General features: G+C 40.2%; 1 protein-coding gene and 1 pseudogene across 50 annotated transcripts in view; one reads left to right on the top strand and one right to left on the bottom strand.

The window, feature by feature from the left end:
* TFDP2 (transcription factor Dp-2) overlaps window positions 1-19,234 on the bottom strand; it is a 189,478-nt gene that overhangs the window by 24,013 nt on the left and 146,231 nt on the right. For 25 of the 50 annotated variants that reach the window (XR_014824056.1, XM_084989887.1, XM_084989908.1 and 22 more), the window contains 2 exons: window positions 6,042-6,204; window positions 651-794 (listed from right to left, as the gene is read on the bottom strand). Coding sequence is in view for 48 of the 50 variants with exons in the window: in XM_084989887.1 (XP_084846013.1) it covers window positions 651-794; window positions 6,042-6,204 (307 nt within the window). In the remaining 2 variants the exon portion in view is untranslated. Of the gene's footprint in view, window positions 1-650; window positions 798-6,041; window positions 7,343-7,803; window positions 9,929-19,234 lie in introns of those variants that run through there. The other 25 variants (XR_014824055.1, XM_021069563.2, XM_084989880.1 and 22 more) reach the window with 2 other exon arrangements.
* On the top strand, window positions 17,972-18,454 carry LOC102161158 (large ribosomal subunit protein eL21 pseudogene; annotated as a pseudogene).

The raw sequence follows: 19,234 nt of genomic DNA on the forward strand, positions 1-19,234 counted from the left end.
TTTTTTTGGATGCATATAGCAAGCATATATCATCAAATAAGATATCATTTCTAGTACACACCCCCAATTTTTTTTTTTAGTCTTTTTTTTTTTGCTTTTTCTAGGGCTGCTTCCCGCAGCATATGGAGGTTCCCAGGATAGGGGTCTAATCAGAGCTACAGCTGATGGCCTATGCCAGAGCCACAGCAATTCGGGACAGAGCTGCATCTGTGACCTAGACCACAGCTCATGGCAACGCAGGATCCTTAACCCACTCAGCAAGGCCAGGGATCGAATCTGCAACCTCGTGGTTCCTAATTGGATTCGTTAACCACTGAGCCACAACGGGAACTCCCCAAATGTTTTTTAGTAGGGTGTTCAGAATTATATTAGAATAAAAATTAAAATCTAAAAAAGAAAAAAAAAAAAAAAACAGTAAAAATCAAGGCATTTCTCTGTCCCTTGCTTTCGTCAGGACAATAGTCAGATCAAACCTTTCCAAATCTTCCAGTTTTAAAATTCTACATAAACGAGTCTGTTTTTAAAAAAGGCATAGTATACATGAACAATCCAGGAGTAATTTAATACTATGTGACTATATTTCTAAATTATAATGTCTCTGATGTACAATAAAACAAACTACTATCTGTGAACAGATTTTCCTCACTTACCTCCAGGTTCTGACATTCCTGAGCAGAATTGGTAGGCAGGCCAATCCACTTGATTTCTTTTTTTTCCTTTGAAATTATGTTCATTGCCATTAGCACATTTAAAGCATCGTAAACTCTTCGCCTAATGTTCTTTTGGTCATAAGCCTGCTAAAAAATATTTTTATTGAGTGATAAATTTAAAGGTTAAGATATAGTCACAGGATATTAAAATATTTAATTAGTATTATTACAAATTACAAAGTGCTAGAAAAATTCTACATCTAGGAAATGTATCCTTCAAAAATAAAGATGAAATATTATTAAACAAAAAAATACTCTTAAAAAAGATATTCTTAAACAATCTAAAACATAAACCAAAAGATCTAAATTAATGCTAAAGGGCCCTTGAGGAAAAAGAAAAATAATCTAGGAGTTCCTGTTGTGGCGCAGCAGAAATGAATCTGACTAGGAAGCATGAGGTTGCAGGTTCGATCTCTGGCCTCACTCAGTGGGTTAAGAATCTGGCAATGCCGGGAGCTGTTGCGTAGGTCGCAGACTTGCCTCAGACCCTGGTTGCTGTGGCTGTGGTGTAGGCCAGTGGCTACAACTCCAACTCGACCCCTAGCCTGGGAACCTCCATATGCTGCAGGTGTGGCCCTAAAAAGAAAAAAAAAAAAAATCTAAGATGGGAGCTTGGAACGAGGACCGGCTCAAAAGGTAAATCTCAATTAATACTCACTGAATATAACATAATGTCTTATGGAATCTGGAATACACACAGAACTAATATACGTGCAGTAACAGTCTATACATGAGAAAGGGGAATGGAGTTAAAGGCAGACTTTGAAAAGTCAAGGATGCATGTTTTGTTTTGTCTTGCCTTGCTTTTTAGGGCCACACCTGTGGCCTATTGAAGTTCCCAGGCTAGGGGTCAAATGGGAGCTACAGCTGCCAGCCTACACCACAGCCACAGCAGCCTGGGATCCGAGTGAGCCTCGTCTGCGACGTACACCACAGCTCACGGCAACGCCAGATCCTTAACCCACTGAGCAAGGCCAGGGATTGAATCCGTGTCCTCATGAATACTAGTCGGGTTCGTTACTGCTGAGCCAGATGGGAACTCCCAAGAACGCATGTTTTAAGCACTAATAAATAGTGCTTCTTGAAATGTGGTCCGTGGACTAATGATGATCCGCAAACTCTTACTAGTATACAATGAAAACAATGAGCTTGTGCCAAAATGTAATCATGCAGATCACTAAGCACACTGTTTAGTTCAGCTGATTATTTTTTTATTTTTGGTAGCAGGACTTAATGAAAGAAACTATGTTAACTACATTGTGGAAAAGGCCCTTCATGTGGACAGGTGGTTCCTAAAGACAAAATCTAATCAATCAAATGCCATGATAATAAAAGATGCTGGAGAACACGGAATCCATTTAAATATAGAACTAAACTTAAATAAATGGGAGATTTAAGCTGTAGAACTGAACATAAAACCAAAATTTCTGAAACTGTAGAAATAGTGATAATATAATGACAAATATCAGGCGGAGGTAAGAATAGGTCTGCTGATTTCCTCCTCTTTGATATTGGAAGGGTATAAATTCAATTCAGATGAACTAAATAATTCTGACACAATATATTGATTTAAAGTCATAAAACAACTATAATAATATTCTTTTAACAACTGCCACTAATATAGTCAATCTGAATCCTGTGTAGAGGGGGAAGATGAGAGACAGGAGTAGATTTAGACATATTTCTTTTTCCCTCTGTAATCAACAGATACTGGTCTATAATAGGTGATAACAAATAAAATGCTAAAGTTACTTGAAATTATTAAAAATAACCAATTAAAGAATTATAGACTACAAAACTTCCAAATTATCAGAAAAAACAACAAGGCAGTGAATAAGAACTCCCATCATGGCTCAGTGGTTAATGAACACAACTAGTAACCATGAGGTTGTGGGTTCCATCCCCGGCCTCGCTAAGTGGGTTAAAGGATTAGGCACTGCTATGAGTTGCAGGTAGGCTACAAATGTGGGCTTGGATTCTGCATTGCTGTGGCTGTGGTGTAGGCCGGCACCTGCAGCTCTGATTCAACCCCTAGCCTGGGAACCTCCGTATGCCGAGGGTATGGCCATAAAAAGAAAAAAAGAAACTGTGAACAGACTAATTACCAGAGAAGAAATGGAGAAAGCTATCTAAGCTTTACCCCTCACCAAATCACCAGGCCTAGATGGGAACTCAGGTGATTGTTATAAAATTTCCGAGACCAGAACTGGATATCCAATACCATTAAATCTATGATGGAGTAAAGAGAGAGAAAAAGAAGGCCTCTAAATTCATTTTACAAAATAACAGGTTATGTTATTAGCATAACACTACTAATAAAAATTGCAAAGATGATACTGAATGGCAGACGGGCGCCATGGAGGGCTGTGAGCAGGTCCAGAAGGGGCCCTTCAAGCTGAAAGGCTTTGTGGAGCTTGGCATGATGAAGCAAAAGAAAAAGGACAAGGACAAGGCAATGGGAACGAGCATAAAGAACAAGGAGGAGAGGCAGTGTGGCCGGGACAAGGGACCCTGGCCCAGGTGGCCTTCAGGGAGATGAAGGAGAAGCGATAAACAGAGAGTCTCCTGAAGAAAGCATCCCATACCCACGGGCAGAGAGCAGAGGGCTCAGCAGATACCTGCACACACTCACAAGCACTAGGACGTGTCCAGGGTCAGCTCCGCAGAGCCGCCTCCCTGCCAGGGACATGTAGGGGAAGCAGAAGGAGAAGATGGAGTTATGTTTGGTGCCTTTGCTATTTTCTTTTTTTTTCTTTTTTTTGGCCTTTTCTAGGGCTGCTCCCGCAGCATACGGAGGTTCCCAGACTAGGGGCCGAATCGGAGCTGTAGCCGCCAGCCTACGCCAGAGCCACAGCAACTCGGGATCCGAGCCGCGTCTGCAACCTACACCACAGCTCTCGGCAACGCCAGATCCTTAACCCATGGAGCACGGCCAGGGTTCGAACCCTCAACCTCATGGTTCTTAGTCGGATTCGTTAACCACTGAGCCATGACGGGAACTCCACCTTTGCTATTTTCTAAAAACATTTTTTTACAACCTTGTGTCTTCTGCTGAGATGCTGCTTTTCAAGGCAGTGTGCCCTCATTCTGGAACATGATTCAAGACTGTCCTTTTACTCTATCTTGATTTCTCAGTAGTACACAGGACATAAACCATTTTAGTTTGGACTGGGAATTTTTGAAAGTTTATCAGAGCTTAAGGTTATTTCTGTAAGTGCCATGGAAAAGTGTCCCCCCCTCACCCCACCCCCCGAGTTGCATCTAACTCTTCCAACAGCAGTCAGTTGGCTTTGCCTGGATGAAGCTGACTCCAGAGGATAGGGAGCAAATGCTAGGGTGGCCTGAGGTGTGTAGACTCTGATGGGTTGCCCTCTCAAGATCCCTCTAGCTTGGGGCTTATGCACTTCCATCCGAGTCCTGGAGGAGCCATCTGAAACTTGGTAGCCTTTAGCCTACCTCCCCAGCCACCAGAGAGACAACACACCTTTGAAACAGAACAACCATCCAAGGCAAGGATGAAAAGCAGGCCTTGTCCCTTTCTGAACCTGCAGCCAGCATGAAGCCTCTTCTCCCAATATCCCCATTCCAAAGAGGTCTAGTGAGTGTTGCCTTGGCAGACATTGCTAATCAGGCACAGCATTCTCTGTAATAGAACCAGACAGAGTCTGCCTCCTTACCCTTAACCCTAGGATCCAAGTAGCCTTGTACTTATTCAGAGTTGGCACGTGACATGTTTGACATTCCTGGCTGAAGGATACCTCAGGGGTGATGGCATCAAGGTGGCAAAGCCCCATCAGAGACCAACATGGGTACAGTCAAAACAGAGGACCCAGGTTCTGATGCTGAAGAGCATGGAACTTTGAGGGCCTATGTGTACCCACTTTGATGAGGATCAAACTGCATATGCTATTGGGAGAAATGCTGTGTTGACATAGACACTGAAAGAATATCCAAGTTAGAAGAGAAAAACCAAGTTCTGGATTTGGGACTGTCATATATGAACTGCATGCAAAACAAAGGAAAAAAACTGCTAGAGTTCCCTGGTGGCCTATGGCTAAGGATTTGGCCTTGTCACCAGCGTGCCTCAGGTTCAATCCCTGGCCAGGGAACTTCCACATGTTACCAGTGCAGCCAAAAAAAAATTTTTAATGTTATTAAAATTGCAAAATGGTAAAAACAAAAGCAAAAAGACTCCACCACTCCCATTCATGAATACCACTGTATAAATCCTAAATTTTCGGGAAATTATCCAGAATTTGATGAAACTCAACATCTATTTCTTTTTTTTCTTGGTTGTTTATGTGCTTATTTATTTATTTTTTATTACAGTATAGTTGATTTACAATGTTCATATACATAAAGAATACTCAGGAATCTGGCAATAGTAAACAGTGCCTTTGAAAGAGGTAGAAGAGAGATTTTTTTTATTATACATGCTTTGGTACAACTGAATTTTTATAAACATGTTCATGTAGTATTTTTTCAATTAGAAATAAGATAAAAAAAACTTTTAATGGACACACCCATGGCATATGGAAGTTCCTGGGCCAGGGACTGAATCCAAGCCTTAGCTATGACCTACACTGCAGCTGCACCAACGTTGGATCCTTTAATCTACTTACCAGGCCAGGGATCGAACCTGCACCTCTGCAGTAACCTGCCAAACAACCTCAACTGCTGCAGTCAGATTCTTAACCCATTACACCACGGCAGGAATTCCAAGATAAAAATGTTTCTATTGATTTAGACATGGAGGAAACACTCAAAGACTCAGAAATGAATCTGAAGTCATTCAAATATAAAAAGTATAATAATAACCGTATGTTCAGAGTTCCCATAATGGCTCAGTGAAAATGAATCTGACTAGCATCCATGAGGACACAGGTTCCATCCCTTGCCTTGCTCAGTGGGTCAAGGATCCAGCATTGCAGTGAGCTGCAGTACAGGTCGCAGACGTGGCTCGGATCCCACATTGCTGGGGCTGTGGTGTAGGCTGTCAGCTACAGCTCTGATTTGACCCCTAGCCTAAGAACCTCCATATGCCACCCTAAAACAAAACAAAACAAAACAAAAATAGTATGTTCCTTAAGTAACTCCCAAAATAATATTTTAAAAATACTTGTCCATCTTTATGTTTAAATACGTAGTAAAAGAAGCCTTTCTAAAATAAAAAAAGTCAAAACAAAATTCTCCAACAGACAATATGAAACCCTCAAGTAAAAGAGGAGGTGGGGATTTCCTAGCTTGTCGGAGTCCTCCAATTGACATAGACAACTCAGAGAGGTACACTGCTGCATCACTCAGTCAATGCCAAGTGCATGATCTACCTACCGAATCAGCTGCCAGATGGTTATTTGAATTGGTGAACTCGGACACCAGCTCATCGGCTACTTCATTATATGATGTGGTACCTTTCCGCTGAACTTTCTCACACACTTTCATCGAAAAATGTCTCAAGCCTTTTCCATTTTTATCTCCTTTTTTGCTTCGTTTGCTAAAAGAGAGAAAAGAAATTATACTCCATTACACTTATTAAAGGCTTCCTTCACATAAAATAATGTGAGAAGACAGGCATTTGATTTTTTGTCCCAAGTGGTAAATTCTACATTGAAAGAGAGGTGAGGAAATGTTTTAAACTTAATTTTTGCCTTAAAAGCTTAATAAAATATGAAGCTAAAGTGCTTTTCTCTATTCATTACTCATTCATTTCACAAATATTTATTGACCAGCTACTTACTAGTATGAGCCAGGCATTGTTCTACACACTGGGAAACGATCCATGAAAACAAGAGACAAAACCTTCGCCCTTTCAGAGTTTATATTCTCAATACTTATCTTTTTGTACTCTATGTATGCTACATGGTTTTTTTAAACCTAAAATTAAAAGTACCACTATTCTCAGTTCCAGTTTTCAGAGGTCATTGATATTAATAATGGATCAACGTCTTCAATTATCTGAAGTCTGGTTAACAGCTAGGCCTAAACTTTGATAAATGACTTAATCATTAAAATTTCAGGGATTCAGTTTAGTTCCACTACTACCTGAGTACCAATGATATGCCAAGAAGTGTCCTAGGGACTGGCAGTATAAAAAACATAATTGGGGCAAAATCCTTTCCCTCAATGAGTCTTGTGGATGGAAGAGAGGCAAACAGACATAGAATGGCAGATAACTCCAATATAATAAAATAAGTGCCAACTCAAGAGTTATTCACACTGTTCTATGGGAATTGGAAAGAGGAATATCTAGTCTAACCTAGAGGAGGAAGACTTACTAGAGTAAAAATAAGTGGAAACAATCAATACACTGAAAAGGTAATCTATCGAATGGGAGAACATGTTTGTAAACCTTTAATGATTAGTGGTTAATATCTAGAATATCTAAGAAACTCCTACAACTCAAAAGCAAAACAAATAACCCAATTAAAAAAGAGGCAAAGGGGAATTCCCTTTGTGGCCAGCGGGTTAAGAACCCCACTAATATCCACGAGGATGTGGGTTTGATCCCCAGCCTCACTCAGTGGGTTGAAGATCTGGCACTGCTGCAGCCTGTGGTTGCAGCTGCAGCTCAGATCCATGTTGCTGTGGCTGTGGCGGAGGCTGGCAGCTGCAGCTCCAATCAGACCCCTAGCCTGGGAACTTCCATATGCCGCAGATGCAGCTCTAAAACAAACAAACAAAAACAAAAACAGGCAAAGGACATAAATAGACATTTCTCCAAAACCACAATGACATATTATTTCACACCTGTTCAGATGACTACTCTTTAAAAAAGGTAAGTGTTAGCGAGGATAAAGGGGAATTAGAAACCCTGTGCACTGTTGGCGGGAATATAAAATGGTTCAACTACTGTGGAAAAAAGTATGGAGGTTCCTCAAAAAATTAAAAATGTAACTTCCAGGAGTTCCCCTTGTGGTTCAGTGAGTTATGAACCCAAGTAGTATTCATGATGACACAGGTTTGATCCCTGGCCTCGCTCAGTGGGTTAAGGATCCAGCATTGCCATGAGTGGCATCTGTAGGTCACAGATGCAGCTCGCATCTGGCGTTGCTGTGGCTGTGGTGTAGGCTGGCAGCTACAGCTCTGATTCAACCCTGGGAACTTCCTTATGCTACAGGTACACCCCTAAGAAGACCAAAAAAAAGTTACCACCATATAATCCAGCAATCCCACTTCTGGGTATATATCCAAAAGAATTGAAATCAGGTTCTTAAAGAGATATCTGCTTTCCCATGTTCATTTTGGCTTTATTTACAACAGCCAAGACATGAAAACCCAAATGTCCATAGGTAGATGAATGGATTAAAAAAATGTAGTATATACATACAATAGAACATGATTCAGCCTTAAAAAAAAAAAAAAGGAAATCCTGCCATATATGACAACATGGCTGAACCTTGGAGGGCATTATGCTAAGTGAAATAAGCCAGTCACAGAGGGACAAACACTGCATGATTCCACTTATATGAGGTATCTGAAACAGTCACACTCACAGAAGCAGAGATTAGAATGGTGCTTGCCAGAGGCTGGAGGGAAAAGGGAAATGGGGATTTTGCTATGCAAAGGAACCTAGACTTTATCATATTCCATCAATACCATTATATTCATTTATAAATTTTTACATGTTCTACTATGTTATATCCACTAATACAGATGCTAAGTGTACTTTTTAAAAGAATAAGGACAGACATCTATCCCCCACCCCAATCGCATCGCTGTGGTCACAGACTACTACTGAAATAATGAGATACTACTAAGTGGTATTAGTGAGGGAGGGAAATTTGCAGTGAGGCAGAGATTCTGGCTGCAAAGTAATTTATGTAGGACAAAAGCAGAAACAGGAAGACCGGTCAAGAGACGCTACTGTATTAGTCCAGGCAAGAAATGCTGAGTCCCGGAAGAGGGGCAATTGGTAGAATTGGACAAAAAGCAATGGATCTGTAAAATGTTAAAGATAAAAATCAGCAGAACTAAGTGATTAATTAACATGGATGGTTAGGAAGAGAGAAATAGGACAATGACCCATAAAGGAAGGGGTCATTTACTGGGATCAAGGAGAAGGAACAAAATCAGGAATGCCATTTTAAACCTTCTCGTTTGCACTGTTCAATACTCTAGGCAAAACCCACATGTGACTACTGAGCACCTGAAAAGTGGCAAGTCTGAATTTAGATGTGCTGTGAGAAACACACACTGAATTTCAAGGACCTACATGAGAAATGAATGTAAAATAGCTCATGTATGACTTTTATATTAAATGTTGAGATATATTATTTTAGATATATTAAAGATGTACAAGTCAGTTTCACATGTTTCAACTTACTTTTTAAATTGGCTGCCAGGAAATTAAAACTTATCTGTGGCTTATATTACATTCTATTGGGCAGCAATGATGTTGAGTTTGACAGGCCTACAGAATATCTAAAGGGTTATATTCAATAGATAGTTGAGTATAAAGTCTACAGCTAGTGGGAGAGTCACTTACAACCTAATCAGCATGTATACTCACGCCAACCTCCTTCCTACAAGTCTCAGAGGATTAGGCAACCCTCCTCCTTTTCGATTCTAACTTCCTTTTTCAAGATAACAGCTTTACTGGAGTTCCCTCCATGATACAGTGGGTGAAGAATCCAACACAGGGGCTGGGGTCGCTGTGGAGGTGCAGGTTCGATCCCTGGCCCAGGAACTTCCATGGGCTGTGGGTACAGCCAAAAAAGAGACTTACCGATTTATTTAAATTATGGTACACACATACACACTCTCTCTCTCTCTCTCTCTCTCTCTCTCTCTCTCCTGTTATGGTGGAGTCTGGGAAGACAGCAACAGCAGCACAGGTCTCAAACTTTCTACAGCCTCACATAAAAAAAGATGGAGCAACTAGATGGCAAAACCTTGAACCCCTTAGCCTCTACAACAAAACCAGATCACAAGGTATCTTTGACAACCCCAGAATACAAATCACCAATAGCCAAAAGGCTTCTATGTTAGTGTCTGCAGGGGCAGAAAAAGAAATACTCAATGGGGCTGAATTTAATGGAACTTAGAATAGGCTATGTCCAAAACAGCCAACCAGAATTTAGTAGGAAACACAACAGGCCAATTTGAGATCAGCCATTGATATGAGAAGCAGTTCTGCCCTCTTCAATAGCAGCTGAGTGCAAGAGGCTACAATAAAGACTGAAAAGGTTGCAATAATCTAGTCCATGTGACACCCACAATTGAAATTGAAGAGACAATGAAAAATGTTGGAGGCAGGCAAAGAACATACAGACAATAAGAGTATCGCATAAGAAAATCAAGGTAAAGGAACAGAATAAATACTAAATGTGTAAGTCAAGAAAATATTCATGAAATAGAATAAATAAAGGGACTATCAACCTAGTACCAAACCATTCTAGTAAAATCATTGAATTTCAAAGAAAAAGATTTCTTTAGGCATCTAGACAAAAAGCACAACAGATTTTTCAATAGCAAGGTGTTATAATAGAAGAAAGTTAATATATTTAAGAAAGTGAAAGAAAGTATGAGCCAGGAGTTCCCGTCGTGGCGCAGTGGTTAACGAATCCGACTAGGAACCATGAGGTTGCGGGTTCGGTCCCTGCCCTTGCTCAATGGGTTAACGATCCGGCGTTGCCGTGAGCTGTGGTGTAGGTCACAGACGTGGCTCGGATCCCGCGTTGCTGTGGCTCTGGCGTAGGCCAGTGGCTAGAGCTCCGATTCAACCCCTAGCCTGGGAACCTCCATATGCCGCGGGAGCGGCCCAAGAAATAGCAACAACAACAACAAAAGACAAAAAGACAAAAGACTAAAAAAAAAAAAAAAAAAAAAAAAAAAAGTATGAGCCAAAGATTTTTGTATCCAGCAAAACTGACCAAGACAATCAAAATGACTGGAGAGACGCTGACATAAAGGCCTGGCAAGTATTTAATGTAGTTCCCTGCAGATGTCAGACTAAATGAGAGCTAAGAGGCCAAGAACACACTACATAAAGAGGTATATGCACCAACACTGTGGGACTATTATGTATGACTATCTGAAAAATGGGGAGGGAAAAAATATGAAGTTCCCGTTGTGACTCAGTGGTAACAAACCCAACTAGTATCCACGATGTTTCAGGTTTGAACCCTGGCCCCACTCAGTGGGTTAAGGATCTGGTTGGTGTTGCCGTGAGCTGTGGCGTAAGACAGCAGCTGCGGCTCTGTTTTGACCCTTAGCCTGGGAACTTCCATATACTGTGGGTACAGCACTAAAAAAAAGAAAAAAAAATGGTGAGAGAATGAAGAGAGCACATGCAACATTTTTTAATGTTTTCAATACTCACAATAATAATGGTTACATTAGTATTATTATTTGGAACTACTGAGCATGTAATGTGGATAAAGTCAATCAATGAACAATTACCAGTACACTAATTTCATTATTCCTTTCATTTCCAATGTGCTTAAAAATTAAGATTCTTAGGGTAGAGAAAGAGAATTAGGATGTAATGGAAAGGAGGCTGAAAAAGACTGGAATTGAAAGTATGAATACGAATTCATGAAGTACTGTATCTCTGTGTGTGTGTGTATCTTAGCTCTTCTATTTAAAAGGACTATAACACACAGTTTCCACTGTGGCTCAGAGGGTTAAGAACCTGGCTAGTTAGTATCCATGAGGATGTGGGCTGGCTCCCTGGCCTCACTCAGTGGGTTAAGGATCCAGCACTGCCACAAGCTGTGGCGTAGGTCACATGCAGCTTGGAACCAGTGTTGCTGTGAACTGTTGTGTAGGCCAGTAGCTGCAGCTCTGACCAGACCCTAGCCCAGTAACTTCCATATGCCAAAGGTGCAGCCCTATAAAGAAAAAAAAAGGGACTAGAAGACATGACCAACCTAGTAGCAGTGAGCATTCCTAGCCACTAAGCTTGACATATAATTCACACTAAAGGAAATCAGGGCTTCTTAGAGAAATGGCTGATTCTACGTACAGGGCAGGAAGTGGACAAGATGAACTTGGAACACCTTGTCATACCAGATAACAAAGAAGCTATCAAAGACAACTAGGGCCATATCAAAAGGACTTAAGAGTCAACTAGAAGAGGCGCCCACAATCTGAAGAAGGGAAAATTTAAGTTTCAATAACAATAATAATTGTAATATATGAAACTCATGAGGTATGTTTAAATTCAGAGTTTATAATGATATTTTTATTTTATTCGTCTTTTTTTTTTCTTAAGGCCGCACCTGGGGCATATGGGGGTTCCCAGGCTAGGGGTCGAATTGGAACTATAGCTGCCAGCCTACACCAGAGCCACAGCAACTCAGGATACAAGCCACATTTACAATGTACACCACAGCTTCATGGCAATGCCGGATCCTTAATATACTGAGCAAGGCCAAGGATCGAACCTGTGTCCTCATGGATTCTAGTTGGGTTTGTTAACCACTGAGCCATGACGGGAACTCCTACAATGATATTTTTTAAAAGGAAGATTTATTCACCTTTGGAAGAAGACACAAACTCATCATCTTAAAAACTGGTCAGTAAAGGGAAGGGATTAAGCTTTATTCTGCTTTCCCTCCAGATAAACAAATTAGTAGAAGAGGGAAAGTGTCTTCATATAAAAGTAGTGCCAGTAGTAAGTGAAATGTTAAGTAACAGAGTTAGAATACACTAACAGCAACCGACAATGAATTAACAGATACAAGCATTAAGTATCGGTGGTGTTCACATCATAAAAAAGTGATAAAATCAAACCTTCTGTACTTTAAAATGGAAAAACACACCACTATCTATACTCTTGCCAAAGGATTGATCTGATAAAGTCTCTGAATCTCACAATCAAACTACAGGAGATACCAGGAACAGAGGCATATATTGAGAGGCACTGGAGTATTATGCGACCAGCAAAATCTAGACTTGGGAAACTCCACAGATTAAAGAGCCTAGTTCCTTCAATGACTAAAGAATAAAAAAATAATGGGACAGAAGAAATTTCTATATACAAAAGACACACCAACCGTTGTTTTTAATGAATAAGACTAAAATGTAGTCCCAAAGAATGCACATTTAAGTGAACACAAGGAAATGATAACTGTAAAAATCAGGATAATGGTTATTTATAGGGGAGGGGGATGGTGACTGGGGCAGGATGGATGGAGGGGCTTCTCAGGTTCTATTTCATCTGGGGTGGTTGCAAGAGTGTTTGCCTTAAAGTAATTAATTAGTTACACATTTACATTTTGGTGATTTTCTGTGATCTGTAGACTTTTTTTTTTTTGAAAGCAAACATGACAACGGAGGCAAGAATATAAAATGGGAAAAAGACAGTCTTTTCAGCAAGTACTGCTGGGAAACCTGGACAGCTGCATGCAAATCAGTGAAACTAGAACACACCCTCACACCATGCACAAAAATAAACTCAAAATGGCTTAAAGACTTATATGTAAGACAAGACACTGTCAAACTCCTAGAAGAGAACATAGGCAAAACATTCTCTGACATCAACCTGACAAATGTTTTCTCAGATCAGTCATCCAAAGCAACAGAAATAAAAGCAAAAATAAACCAATGGGACCAAATCGAATTGCCAAGCTTTTGCACAGCAAAGGAAACCATTAAAAAAAAAAAAAAAAGGACAATCTATAGAATGGGAGATAATAGTTTCAAATGATGCAACTGACAAGGGCTTAGTCTCTAAAATATACAAACAACTTACACAACTCAACAGCAAAAAAGCCAACAAACCAATGGAAAAATGGGCAAAAGACCTGAACACACATTTCTCCAAAGAAGATAAACTGATGGCTAAAACAAGCACATGAAAAAATGCTCAACATCACTGATTATTAGAGAAATGCAAATCAAAACTACCACAAGATACCACCTCACACCAGTCAGCATGGCTGTCATTAATAAGTCCACAAATAACAACTGCTGGAGGGGGTGTGGAGAAAAGGGAACCCTCTTGAACTGTTGGTGAGAATGTAAGTTGGTACAACCACTTAGAAAACTATACATAGAACTACCATATGACGCAGCAATCTCACTCTGGGCATATATCTAGACAAAACTTGCCTTAAAAAAAGACACATGCACCCCCATGTTCATTGCAGCACTTTTCACAATAGCCACGACATGGAAACAACCTAAATGTCCATCAACGGATGACTGGATTAGGAAGATGTGGCATATATGTATAATGAAATACTACTCAGCCATAGAAAAGAACAAAATAATGCCATTTGCAGCAACATGGATGGAACTAGAGACTCTCATACTAAGTGAAGTAAGTCAGAAAGAGAAAGACAAATACCATATGATATCACTTATATCTGGAATCTAATATAGGGCACAAATGAACTTTTCTACAGAAAAGAAACTCATGGACTTGGAGAACAGACTTGTGGTTGCCAAGGGGGAGGGGGAGGGAGTGGGATGGACTGGGAATTTGGGTTTAATAGATGCAAACTATTGCCTTTGGCATGGATAAGCAATGAGATCCTGCTGTTAGCACTGGGAACTATATCTAGTCACTTATGATGGAGCATGATAATGTGAGAAAAAATAAATCTGTACATGTATGTGTAACTGGGTCACCATGCTATACAGTAGAAAACTGACAGAACACTGTAAACCAGCTATAATGAAAAAAAAATCATTATATAAAATAAATAAATAAAATTTAAAAAGCAAAGTTTTATGAAAACCCCACTGTTGTGGCTCAATAGGTTAAGAACCCAAAATAGTGTCTCTGAGGATGTGGGTTCAATTCCTGGCCTCTCAGTGGGTTAAGGATCCAGCACTAAGCAATGTGTTCATAGGTCACAGATGCCACTCGAATCTGTGTTATGATTGTAGCATAGGCCTCAGCTGTAGCTCTGATTTGACCCCTAGTCTGGGAATTTGCATACGCTGCAACCGCAAAAAAGAAAAACAAAATAAAGTAAAATTTAAAAATTAAAAAGAACAAACAAATAAGACATGACCTTTGGAACAACCTGAAATTTGGATACTTACGAGATAGTTGGAATATTAAGGAATTACTGTTAAATTTTCCTAGGTATAATGACAATATTGCAGATATGTTTAAAAATGAGTTTTTAGATATAAATACTGAGATATTTATTTGTTTATTTATTTATTAATTTATTCTGGCAGAGTCTGTGGCATGCATAAGTTCCCAGGCCAGGGATCAAACCCATGCCACCGCTGTAACCAGCATCACAGCAGTGACAATGCCGGATCCTCAACCTGCTGAGCCACCAAGTAACTCCAAGATACTTCTGATGAAGATGAAAGGAAGCCTGGGATTCACTGTAAAATAATACAGAAGGGCTATATACAAAACAAGAGACATCATGAGTTGATCACTGCTGAAGTTCAGAGATGGGTACATAGGAGGCTCATCATATGAATCATCTACTTTTATATTTAAAGTTCTTTAAGATTGGAGTTCCTGTCCTGGTTCAGCAGTGGCAAGGCCAACTACTATCAATGAGGATGCGGGTTTGGTCCCTGGCCTTGCTCAGTGGATCAAAGATCCGGGGTTGCTGTGAGCTGTGGTGTAGGTCACAGACACTGCTGGGATCCAGAATTGCTATGGCTGTGGTCACCCCTGGCCTGGGAACATCTACGTGGCACGGGTGCGGTCCTAAAGAGACAAAAAAAATTTTTTTTTAATTCTCTAAGATGGAGAATTAAGAGAGAGAGAGAGAGAGAAAGAAAGAATGGATTGTGGTTATTTACATAGGTTTAGTACTTAGGTTTAGTACTTAGGCTCAGTTTCCCACACTCGGCCCAGCCTTCTTGGGAAGGAGTCCTTATACATAACAATACCATATTAATACAAAGGAGAACTCAACGTGTTCAATACAAACCTCCTGATCCTACTCAGTTCTCATCTAGATAACTGACAGCACCATCCACCCAATCACCCAAGCCGGAAACAAGAGATTTATCCTATGCTCCTGATCTCGCTTTTTATCTAATCAATCTAATTTTATCAAATCTAACCTAATCTAAGTCTTGTCTAAATAGCTCTTGAGGAGTTCCCATCATGGCACAGTGGTTAACGAATCCGACTAGGAACCATGGGGTTGCGGGTTCCATTCCTGGCCTTGCTCAGTGGGTTAAGGATACTGTGTTGCCGTGAGCTGTGGTGTAGGTCACAGACGTAGCTCGGATCCCGAGTTGCTGTGGCTATGGTGTAGGCTGGCGGCTACAGCTCCAATTGGACCTCTGGGAACCTCCATATGCTGTGGGAGCGGCCCAAGAAATGGCAAAAAGACAAACAAAAAAAAAATAAGTAAATAAATAGCTCTTGAATGCAACCTCTTCTCTCTGCTCCCACTGCCCTATTTAAGGCCCTCATAATCTATCTCAGAATATAACCAGACATAAAAAAGAATGAAATAACGCCATCTGCAACAACATGGATGGACCTCGAGATTATCATACTAAGTGAAGTAAGTCAGATGAAGACAAATACCACATATCACTTATATGCAGAATCTAAAAAAATGATACAAATAAATTATTTACAAAATGGTCACAGATTTATGGACACAAAAAACAAATTTATGGTTGCCAAAGGGGAAAGGTGGGAGAGGGATAAGCTAGTAATATGGGATTAACATATACACAAGATCCAAAAATAGGTAACTGGAGTTCCTGTTGTGGCTCAGTAGGTTAGGAACCTGATTAGTATTTATGAGGATGAGGGTTCAATCTCTGGCCTCACTCAGCGTTGCCACAAGCTGAGGCATAGGTTGCACATGTGGCTCTGATCTGGTGTTGCTGTGGCTGTGGTGTAGGCTGGCAGCTGCAGCTCTGACTGTGGATCCCTCGCCTGGGAACTTCCATGTGCCATAGGCATGGCCCTAAAAAGACACACAAAAAAAATTTTTTTTAATTAAAAAATAAAATAAAACAGATAACCAACAAGGACCTATTCTATAGCACAGGGAACTATATTCAATATCTTGTAAAAAGCTCTAATGGAAAAGAATCTAGAAAAAATACATATATATAAAACATATAATGGAATTATTTTGCTGTACACCTGAAACTAACACAATATTATATCAACTATAGTTCAATAAAAAAATTTTTAAGGGAAAAAAACACAACTAGAGCTGTATAACCGTTCTCCTTTGTGCTGCCTAGAGGTGTTCCAAGGCTTTTTCCATATGGTCATCATGATGGTCTTTCCACATAAATTTGATAAGCTAGTGTTGGCGGTAAAGAATATACACCTACTGAATCCAACTATGTGCTGGTCACTGCACTAAGTTATTGAATCCGTCAGTTCCCATTTTCTAGATACATTTCCTCACAAAGCCCATTCTATGCTGCTTTACCTTTAGAGTTTAGTGTATTTAGATATAAATGGCTAGTCACACATAAAGTTATATAATTAGTACAAGTTAGGTGTCAAAAGTAAGTAAGAATTGCTCAAAATAGGAGCCCAGGAGTTATTTTGAAAGAAATATGTTGTGTATATGGTTTTATATTTATGCTAAGAATTGGACAATAGCTTAACATAAGTAAAATTCTCAACTCAGTGTTTACATACTTTCTAAAAGCCAGGGACAAAGCAAGGTGGTTGTTTTTCATGTAATTCTAGGGGGGTTTTGTTTGTTTGTTTGTTTGTTTTTGTCTTTTTGCTATTTCTTTGGGCCGCTCCAGTGGCATATGGAGGTTCCCAGGCTAGGGGTCGAATCGGAGCTGTAGCCCCTGGCCTACGCCAGAGCCACAGCAATGTGGGATCTGAGCCGCGTCTGCAACCTACACCACAGCTCACGGCAACGCCAGATCATTAACCCACTGAGCAAGGGCAGGGACCGAACCCGCAACCTCATGGTTCGTAGTCGGATTCGTTTCTGCTGCGCCATGATGGGAACTCTTTGAAGATCTAAATGTAAGAAAAAAACCCATAAAACTCTTTGAAGAAAATATAGGCATAAGTCTTTGTGATCTTGGAATCGGCAAGTGAAAAAAAATAAGCTATGTTACCAAAAACTTAAGTAACACAGGAAAAATATAAACAGATAACAGTCAAATTTAATATTTCTATGTGCAAGTAGGTAAAAAACAAAAACAATCCACGGAATAGAACTTCTTGCAACTCCTATGTCAGTAACGGTCTTATATCTATAATCCATAAAGAACCCTTATAACTCAATAGCAAAACAACAACCCAAAGGATCTGAATAGAGTTCTTCAAGGGAGATACTTAGCGTTCCTTTCAGCCAGAAGGCCATGTTTCAGTAATTCGCCAAATGTCCAACACAAAAGGAAAGATGAAAGGCCCCTGCTGTATGTTCTCTAGGCCTTTTAGAAAACATGGAATTGTTCCTTCGGCCACAAAGATGTGCTTCTACAAGAAAGGTGATCGTACTGTAGACATTGAGGGAATGGGCACTTTCCAAAAAGAAATGCCCCACAAATGCAACTACAGCCAAATTGGAAGAGTCTATAATGTTACCCAGCATGCTGGTGGCATTGCTGTAAACAAACAAGGGCAAGATTCCTGCCAAGAGAATTAATGTCCACATGGAGCACAATGAGCACTCTAAGAGCTGAAAGAGGTTCTTGAAACATGAGAAGGAAGACGACCACAAGAAGAAAGAAAAGCCAGAGAAAGGTAGTTGGGTTCAACTAAAGTGCTAGCCTGCCCCACCCAGAGACGCGCACACATTTTGAGAATCAATGGCAAGGAGCCTGAGATGGTGGAACCCAGTCCCGGTGAAATCACAGCATGACAGGTGAGAAAAATCATAAAGGACCTCTGGACTGTTTGAGTAGCAGTGTGTTGTCCCCTCTTGCAAAGGAATATTTAAAGTATATTTTAACAGTGTCCTAATTCAGTGGGCAATGTCATTGTCATTCAATTTTAGTGGTTTTTTTCTTCCTGGAAGATGTGCAGTGGTTTACTGTGCAATATACTCCATTGGTTAGAAACTGCCAAAAATTACTTACGAATGTTTGTACTAGTAAAAAAAGAAGAAGAAGAGAAGAAGATATACAAATGGCCAGTAAGCACATGAAAAGATGCTCGACATCATCAACCATTAAAGTAAAGCAAATCAAAACCAGAATGAGGAGTTCCCAACATGGCACAGCGGAAACAAATCCAACTAGGAACCATGAGGTTGAGGGTTGGATTGCTTGGCCTCACTCAGTAGGTTAAGGATCTGGCGTGGCCATGAGCTGTGGTGTAGGTCACAGACAGAGGCTAGATCCTGTGTTGCTGTGGCTGTGGTGTAGGCCAGCAGCTGTAGCTCTGATTTGACCCCTAGCCTGGGAACCTCCATATGCCTCAGATGCAGCCCTAAAAAGCAAAACAAAAACAAAAACAAAAAAAAAAAAAACAGAATAAGACACCATTTCATATCCACAAGAATGGCCATAATAAAAAAGGGCAGAACTATACTAGTCACTCGTGATGGAACATGATGGAGGATAATGTGAGAAACAGAATGTATCTATATGTAAAAAAAAAAAAAAGGTGGATAATAAGTGCTGGCAAGAATTTGAAGAAA

The sequence above is a fragment of the Sus scrofa genome, chromosome 13 (genome assembly GCF_054392235.1).
Source record: "Sus scrofa isolate SSC_HxYL_T2T_F1_AM1 chromosome 13, Sscrofa_HxYL_maternal_Yorkshire_Landrace_v2.0, whole genome shotgun sequence".
Lineage (NCBI taxonomy): Eukaryota > Metazoa > Chordata > Mammalia > Artiodactyla > Suidae > Sus > Sus scrofa.